The following is a 9,103-nucleotide window of genomic DNA, read 5'->3' on the forward strand; positions in this document are numbered from 1 at the left end:
ATTTGGACGGGGGTTATGAACATATCTATAGCTGGATGGAGACGCTTTGTTTAAGGCCATATTGTTATCTGGCTGAGTCCAGGTTTCAGTCAAGCAAAGCATGCATAGATTATGGTCGGTAATCATTTAATTAACAAGTAATGCCTTAGATGACAGGGATCTAGTTTGAGTCTTCACATTAAACCAACTACTTGCTGCACGGATGTGCTTCCTACATCAGTCCTCAAAGATGTTCTGTCATTTATTGTCCCAAGTTTTCAGATAATAATAAATAGCAGTCTTAATAGTGGAGCTGTCCCTTGCTCCTTTAACATGCAGTTATTCAGCCTTTCCTGAAAAAACCTGGTTAAAATCCAGCAGTTTTAGAAAATTGTAGACCAATTTCTAAGCTCCCTTTTTTGGCAAAAGTTTTTGAAAAAGTTGTCTTTCATAAACATTACTCAATCAGGTTTTAGGGCTCACCATAGCACACAGTCAGCTCTACTTAAGGTTCTAAATGACTTACTTCTAACTGTGGGTTCTGGAAATTGTGTGATTTTAATTATTTTATACCTAAGTGCAGCCTTTGACATCCATTGACCATCCTGGTAGATCACCCGACATATGATGTCTGCATAGAAGGAGTACTGCTAAAGTGGTTTGCCTCTTATTTAGAGAATCAAACCTTTTCAGTTAGGTTCACTTCAGCACCTGTTTCTTGTGGTGTACCACAGGGATCTATTCTGAGACCTAACCTTTTTTCTTTATATATGCTCCCTCTTAGGTCTATCTTTCAAAAGTATATCTCTTACCATTGCTATGCAGATGACACACATATATATCTTCCACTAAACCCACACAAAACTGCTCTTTACATCTCATGTTCGATTGTTTGAGGGGCCGATTAGCGCTGGATGTCTAACAATTTCCTCATGTTAAACCAAGGAAAAACAAACATTATCATCTTTGGAAATCCTGACTCTGCTAGAGCTTTAGCCAAAATGCAGCTGCTCGTCTCCTGACCATTACCAAGAAAAAGGGACAGTATCACCCCTGTACTGGCATCATTGCACTGGCTCCCCAGTGAAATTCACGGTGGAATTTAAAGTTTTATTGTTTGTTTTTAAAGCTCTTCATAACTTAGTGTTACATAACCGATCTCCTTCACTCTTGCTCAACCCCTCATGCTTTGCAGTCCCTTAACCAGTGGTGTTTTTATATCTATATATATTTATTTATTTATTTATCCTCTAACCAGTGGTGTTTAGACGCTCCTCTAACCAGTAGTGGTTAGACGCTCCTCACTCTCGGGGCAGTCATGGCCTGGTGGTAGGGAACTGGTCTTGTGACCGGAGGGTCGTGGGTTCGATTCCCAGGCCTGAGGCCATGACTGAGGTGCCCTTGAGCAAGGCACCTAACCTCAACTGCTCCCCGGGCGCCGGGCTAGGGCTGCCCACCGCTCTGGGCACGTGTGATCCACAGCCCCCTAGTAATCACTAGTATGTGTGTGTGTTCTAACTGCACAGATGGGTTAAAAGCGGAGGACAAATTTCGATTGCGGTGTAAAAATCACAATTGACAAAAAATACGGAACTTTTTTTTTTATTCAAAGGTGACCAGACTTTTTCAGTAGCAGCTCCAAGACTTCTTCCAATTTTTATAAAGGAATCAGCCACAGTAGATATTTTCAAATCTAACTTAAAAAACGACCGTATTTTCCAGACTATATGCCGCTACTTTTACTTTTAATTAAAGTCTAGCTCTTATTTATGCATAGAAACATAAATCGACAATATAATCTGTAGTGTCTTTATGCGCAGATAAACGAGGGGAGTCGGAATTCGACACAACACTGGCTGAAAGCCAAAACTGTCACTCATGAAATGCTACAGGCACCGTTCAGAAACTGATCCATTCAGTTAAATGTACAGTGAGTCTCCGTTTAACAATGGGGATAGAGACTGAAAAATCCGTCGTAAAGCGTGACCCTTTATTTTTATGTCTTTATATGTCTTATAAAGAGGACACCCTGGGCTTTCGATTGATACGTCATGTGACTGGTTTGGTTGCTGGGAACCTCCCATTTCTTTCTCTCCAAAATGGCTTCCATAAGAACAAGCACATTTTATGGAAGAAGGAAAGGTACGTCAAATATTGTCTATTTATTGTGATTTTTCTTATGATATTGACACATTTTGTTTATGAACATGTTAGGAATTTTATTTTTAATTCTGTATACACTAACATTATTCAGGATTTGAAATATTAGCTTGTTTATGAAGGTCCTACATAATGGACACCAGGATGATATTTAACTCCACACTGTTGTAGGGAGCAGAACTGAAGCAGAGAGGATTCTGTACAGGATAGTTCAGGGAGACTCAGATATGGAGCTCTCAGATGATGAGAGAGATGGAGATTATGACCCTGTACTTGAAGAAAATGTGGAAGAGGATGAGGAACAGGATGAAAATGCAGGAGTCTCAGAGATATGCACAGAGACGGAGGCAGAGACAGTGTGACAGTGTAGGGCTACGACCCCTCCCCTAGCTGTCACTCCGGTTTCCCTGTTTCTCATGTCTGTGTTGTTCTCAGCCCGTTGATCCCGCCTTGTTGTATGTCTCCATGGTTCCCCCTTGTCTGCCACGCTCGTGTCGTCATTGTCTTTACCTGTGTTTAGTTTAGTCCTGTGTATTTATAGTCCCAGTATTTCCTTTGTCCGGTATCGTGTATTTTGTGCAATTCATGTATCTCTGTTCGATTCATGTATCTCTGTTCAAGTTCTCTGGCTCTAGTGTTTGTATTCATGTTTCCCCGTTTTGTTCCTGCCTGCTCAGTTTCCCTGCCTGACTATGTGAGTACTCCTAGTGTTAGTATGCCGTTACTCGTTCAATGTTCGGACTCCTTAACTTAAATCAGGAGTGCCCATTACGTCGATCGCGATCTACCGGTCGATCACGAAGGCAGTTTGGGTCGATCGCAAAGGAAGTGTGAGTAGATCGCATGACATAAAAAAGTAGTGGATGAATGACAGGCTATCGTCCATCTGCACTGACGGTTGTATTTTTATTGACATACATGGTAGCCAATCTGACGTCTAGGGTTTGACACACGCAAACCCTACAATGTTTGATGTTGCAATCTCAAACTCCTGGATCCAGTACAAGTCTGACAGCAAAGCACTAAACCGATCAGTGAAGAACACAGAACAGTATTTGGATTTTAAACTGCATCTGGCTGAGGAGTTGTTGGATAGTCCAGAACTTGATGGCAACAATGAAGACAGTGAAGAAGAATATGAACCACCAACCAAAGTAAGAATCCCACAACCGGAGCCATCTGTGCGAAAACTAGGAGCCATACACATGCCAGAAATAATGGATATCAAGAATGCAGAGAGATGCAGAAACAAGGGCTGCAAAGGAAAGACGTATATGAGGTGTGCTAAATGTAAAATGTTTCTTTGCATCACCAAAAAAAAATAATTGCTTTATGGATTATCATCGCTGAAGAAAGCAAAATATGAAATTAAACATAAAGAATGACAACCTGTTTTCAGGGTTGTTTTATTATTGAAGTGTAACTCTACAGGCAAATTCAGTTCATTGTCAACTTTTAAGTTTAGTTTGCTTTTTATACTAAACTGGGTTGTTAGTCCACTAAATGATAGATTGCCATGATGCAGAGAGATGCAGAAATAAGGCCTGCAAAGAAATAACTATCCAGTACATGAGGTGTTCTAGATTTTAAACCTGTTTTAAGAGTGAACTTATCATTCTACAAGCCAAATTGATTCATCTTCATGGTTTAAGTTTTTCGATTTTATACTAAAATGGTCTTTTTGTCCATTATAATGGACATGCTATAAAATGAAAATAAAAATGAAATTTAAAAAATCTAAATTGTAAGTTTTTTTTTTTTACCCTAAATAGTTAGGACACTTTTTTCCCTGGTTCCCAGGAGGATATGCAGCTTATGCAGCTGGCTTATACAACATTTTCTATTTTAAGAAAAAACTTGGTAGGTGCGTTTTATATTGAGATGCGGTCTATAGTCCAGAAAATACGATTGCCAGTGTTTGTAGGAGTTCTCAATTTCCTTTTATGCCTAATTTTATGTTTTTATGTTAGGTATGTGCTATTTTATCTGTTCAGCACTTTGATCATCACGTGATGTAATTTAAATGTACTATAGAAATAAAGATGATTTGACATTTTCAAACAAATATTTTTGTCTGCAGTTCAAGTAATACATCTGAATATGGATCCATCTCAGTCTCATGATTCTGGCTCGTTTCATTTTTCATTTAGGTTTTTACCTCATTTTAGATTGCATATACACCCCTTTACAATCATTCAATAACAGGTATTCTAAAATCTTACTTCAGTAATAGCGCTTCTATAAAGTTCTTCATTAACAGGTTTGAATGTTCATTACCGCTTCTTTTCATGGCTTCCTTGTTGACCAGCACTATGTATTCCAGTAGCCCTCCCATGGTACCATCCGTGATGTAGTGGGTGCCGTATTCATTGAGGAAGCGTGCATAGGAGCCGAAATTGTAGTGTTCAGGAAGCTCCAGCAGAGACTGCAGCATGTCCTCATGCAGCATCAGGTCTCGACTCCTCATCTTAAATTGTGCTGTTTCCACCTTTGACACCAGCCTAACAAATCCCACGTCCTGCTCAGAGACGTGTGCAGGACAACAGGTCATATGACAGTGTTCAATGGACAATCATGTATGATGGACGCACATTATAATGTTTTTTAGCACATTGTTCACAATATTAAAGAAAACTGAATTAAAGAGACAAATCACACTTGATCTTTTATAAGTAATTAGTGGATGTGACTAGTGGATATGATAACTGGATGTGATTAGTGGATGTGATTAGTGGATGTTAACTGGATGTGATTAGTGGATATGATAACTGGATGTCATTACTGGATGTGATTAGTGGATATGTTAACTGGATGTCATTACTGGATGTGATTAGTGGATTAGTGTGATTACCCATTTTGGATTTTCTTTTGCATGATCACCAGATCTGTAACACTGCTGTGTACCCACGAGTTGGCCACCCACTGATCCCACTCGACTGCAGTCACTGTGAGTGAGTTTCCATTCCTCACTAAGGTTGTGTATCCCTGACTCAAGTAACCACTATCACTCTAGACATTTTTTAAAGACAATTGTCCAGAAAATACAATCTTGTGACCAAATTATAATAAAAGCATCTGCATAAATTAAATCATAAAACTGCTAAACTGTTCTAATATAAAGTATGAAGTGTATTTTACCTTACTGTCATACTGTGATATGTTTCTCAAGAACATGTATGAAGAGCTTCCTGACACGCCCACTTCCACCTTCTGGATCCCAACTGTCACACCAAAGTTAGAAGAACTCTCTGTTCTCCTCGCTTCCAAGAAGCTTACAGCGTCAGTGTAGTACTCTGAAGATCCTTCAGTGACAGAGTGAGCCTGGAACCACAACAGCAGGTGTTGAAGGACTGAGCTGTTCCAGTTCTGCCCTGGCTGTACTGGAGGGGTAAACATCACCCATCATCTTGCACTATTACTGTTTTATTATTATTTTGCTCTTTTCCTTTTTTAATAATACTGGTATTTCAATGATGAAGAAAAAACTTTCGTCATCAAGCTTGTTTTAAAACCTAGAGAAGTTGGTGTTGAGGAACACTACAGTGCCACATTTCTTTAGTAGAACATGTAGAGAAACACACTAAGTAAAGACGAGGATGATGTCCTTCTGTTGTGTCAACCCACCATTAATCTGTAGGAGAGGAAGTTGTGTGGTTTCCTGTAATACTTTTCAATATCATTATAATAAAGGTTTTCACAGAAGACGTCGTATGTGAGCTTCCTCCATTCTCCATTGTAGATGTACTCACAAATGCCTCCAAAGTATTTGGGATCCAGAACAGGATTAACAAAAATGTCAGACAAAGCATTAAATCTGGGGAAGAACAAGTCACTAGTTACTAAGGTACATACAGCTGGGACAGTTTTACATGACAAATTCTAGCAACAACTGTGTGTGTTGAAAATATATCTGTGTGTGTGTGTGTTTCAGACATGCCTGTGTGTGTGTGTATGTGTCTGTGTGTATCAGACATGCCCCTAAGTGTATGTATGTGTGTGTACGTGTGTGTTTGTGTGTGCTTGTGTGTCATGCCCCTGTGTATGTGTGTGTGTGGTGGGGGGGTGTCTTTGTTCCAGACCCCTGCGTGGCCTTTTGAGCTCCCGGGATAGGCAGCATGCCGACACATTTGGTTTCTCTACTTTCAATTTCTTCACAATCATCTTCATCACTGCCAAACCCACAATCCCACTCACCATTACAGCGGAGCTGCATACCAATGCACCGTCCTGCGCACACACACACATACACACACACACACACACACACACACACACACACACATGCATGCATGTAAAATAAACACGCACACACAGAGGGTTTATGGTACCAGAACAACTTCTATAACTATTACCTCACATCTAAACACTTGGTAAAGCAGGATAGAAAAGCAAGTTGTGCAGTGTGTGTGTGTATGTGTGTGAGAGAGAGAGAGAGAGAGAGAGGGGAAGAGAGAGAGGAGAGCTTAAATCAAAAAGGAGACTCACCTGTTTCAGGACATGTGTACATATCTCCACCACAGTCATCTTGAAGGTCACACTCGCCTTCTAGTGGACACTGTTTCTCATCCCACTGACTATGCACACACTTTATTCCTCCAAACTGAGAGTGCTTCTCCACATACTGGAAGCGCAGCTACAACAGAACAGTCATGTCAGTACTGAGTGGCATATAACTCAATCTACACTAGGCATTGGCTGTGTTACCTGTTATCTAACTGACCTATGGTAATCTAGGTAATATTGCACTCATGCCATGAACACTGAGAACCATTTGAAGCACAGCACTGAGAACACTAAAGAACTGTTGACTGTATATTTGTCGAATGTGCTGTGTATAATTTGATGTACAATTAATGCCATATGTATACATGTCATATTTCACAGTATATATTCAATGTACTGTATATATATATCAAGTGTACTGTGTATATTCTATGTACTGTGTATATTTGGTGTATGGTCCAACATTTAACCTCAGCAGAGCACATGAAACCAAAACACCTCAAATTCAAAGATTAACAGTGCATGATTTGGAAACACTTAAGCTGGAGAAAATGTGATTAAGTGAAAAATGCATCTGATGATTAAATGAAAACCACAGCAGATGAATGAGGTGAGGATGTGAGTGAGGATGCAGCTCCCTGTCTGTGGAGTGGCACATTCAGGGTATAAGTATTCAATACAATATTCCATTTGACACTTTCAAATGAGACCAACTAAACCCCTGCAGCATGGTGAGACAGTATGTGAACAGGGTTGCCAACTCTTACGCATTGAGCGTGAGACACACGCATTTGACTGTCTTCACATGCTCACACACCACACATCTGATTTCTCATGCAGAAATCTAGTTTATTTACCTCTGATCCATATCTATGATTCAAACTAGTTCGCTCTGGCGCCAACCATTGGCGATTGATCGATCGCGATATAATACTTAATTCGTGTATAACCCCCTGGTAACAATTTACATTCGCTACCCCCCCCCCCCCCCCCCGGTCAACAATTTACACTGATGGTCTCTAACTAATGCTTCAACTTGTGGATCATTATACGATTATTATAAGATTATTATAAGATTTTTAAATGAAGTAACAAATACAATAATATTTCTCTATTACTGCTGTACATCCCATTATATGAGGTAGTTTTAGAATCTTTACCGTCTTCTCTGTGCAAGTGTCACATGGTGTCCAAGCTGACCAGCTCCTCAGCTTACAATCTATAGGATCTGGGGAATCAGCACGTCGAGTTCTTCTGTAGAAGCTATTAGTACTTTAGAGAAAAACACACCATTTCACAAATTCAACCCTAACCATTTCACAACTTCACAGCATAGAAACAGAAAAGCTCAGACACACTACAGATACATGGCTATCCAGAGCTAACCCTAACCCAGAGTCTAAATGCTAATCATAATTTAAACCCTATCTCTAACCCAGAGGCTTAATGCTACCCCTAACCCAAACCCAGTGGTAGGCAAGTTGCTGTGAGTGAAACTGCCTGATTTTCCAACACAAAGGAGAGATGTTTATAATCCATTCCTCCCTTAACACCAAATCCTAACCCTACACACTTTAGACCTCCTACCTGCTCTCAGAGGAGTTCCGGAAAGCAGCAGATGTATGTAAAACACAAAAAAAAGTTAAAAAAGCACAACAGCCAGCAAACAACAGGAACAGCCTCATAGCTGAAATGACTGGTCTGCTAATGATCACTGGTGGTCAAATGTGGATCTGAAGCATTTGTCAATAACACTGGAAGTAAATGATTGACAGGAGGTAAACAGTCGTATCAGTTCATTTGCTGTGAGAAAGACTGTAGTAATACTTGTTGAGAAAGACTGTAACTGTAATACTCTTTGGGAAATACTTTTGCTGTAATACTCCCCCATTATCAAAAAATTCTGGGCAACCCAATCAAAGCTACTTTTGTTAATGTTACACAAACAATATATGAACATTTAAAATACTTAAAGATTTCAGAGTAATCTAAGAAGTGTTACATGCCTGGTTTTCTTTTTGTTCGTGCCAGCGGATTTTCTTGCAGGTTGTCCACCAGAGGGCGAGCAAGAACACGAGATGGAAGACATGTGCTGCTTCCATGTGCCGATGGGACGATGGGATTGGCTACTTCCATAATTGGTTTCCCTTTTTAAGGAGTTCTTGCTCCTGGTACGGTGGCCCATGGTAGAGGTGGGCGATACTGGGAATTGCGGCATCGATCCGATACCAAGTAAATACAGTGCCAGTATCGCCGATATCGATACCGATACTTTTTAATATTTAAGCCTCATACACCCAAAGGATCCAAAAGATCTAGGATACAATTTCACCAACATTATATGTGACAACAAAATACTTTATTATCACAATCAATAGTTTTGTTTAGAAACAATGAAACAGTAACAAAACAAAGTTTGCCTTAACATTAGGAAAATAAACATTAGGTTGATGTTCTGAAG

The 9,103-nt window shown here is 39.8% G+C and overlaps 1 protein-coding gene across 1 annotated transcript in view; it reads right to left on the reverse strand.

Moving 5' to 3' along the window:
• Nucleotides 1-8,860, reverse strand: part of c8a (complement component 8, alpha polypeptide) — a 17,240-nt gene extending 8,380 nt beyond the window's left edge. Inside the window, exons 1-7 of the mRNA XM_077016812.1 lie at nucleotides 8,649-8,860; nucleotides 7,803-7,914; nucleotides 6,625-6,772; nucleotides 6,219-6,366; nucleotides 5,764-5,953; nucleotides 5,278-5,460; nucleotides 4,417-4,657 (exon numbers count right to left, since the gene is read on the reverse strand). Of these exons, the coding sequence (XP_076872927.1) occupies nucleotides 4,417-4,657; nucleotides 5,278-5,460; nucleotides 5,764-5,953; nucleotides 6,219-6,366; nucleotides 6,625-6,772; nucleotides 7,803-7,914; nucleotides 8,649-8,860 (1,234 nt within the window). The remainder of the gene's footprint in view (nucleotides 1-4,416; nucleotides 4,658-5,277; nucleotides 5,461-5,763; nucleotides 5,954-6,218; nucleotides 6,367-6,624; nucleotides 6,773-7,802; nucleotides 7,915-8,648) is intronic.
• Between the last annotated feature and the right edge of the window lie 243 nt (nucleotides 8,861-9,103).

Source organism: Brachyhypopomus gauderio, chromosome 1 (assembly GCF_052324685.1).
Source record: "Brachyhypopomus gauderio isolate BG-103 chromosome 1, BGAUD_0.2, whole genome shotgun sequence".
Lineage (NCBI taxonomy): Eukaryota > Metazoa > Chordata > Actinopteri > Gymnotiformes > Hypopomidae > Brachyhypopomus > Brachyhypopomus gauderio.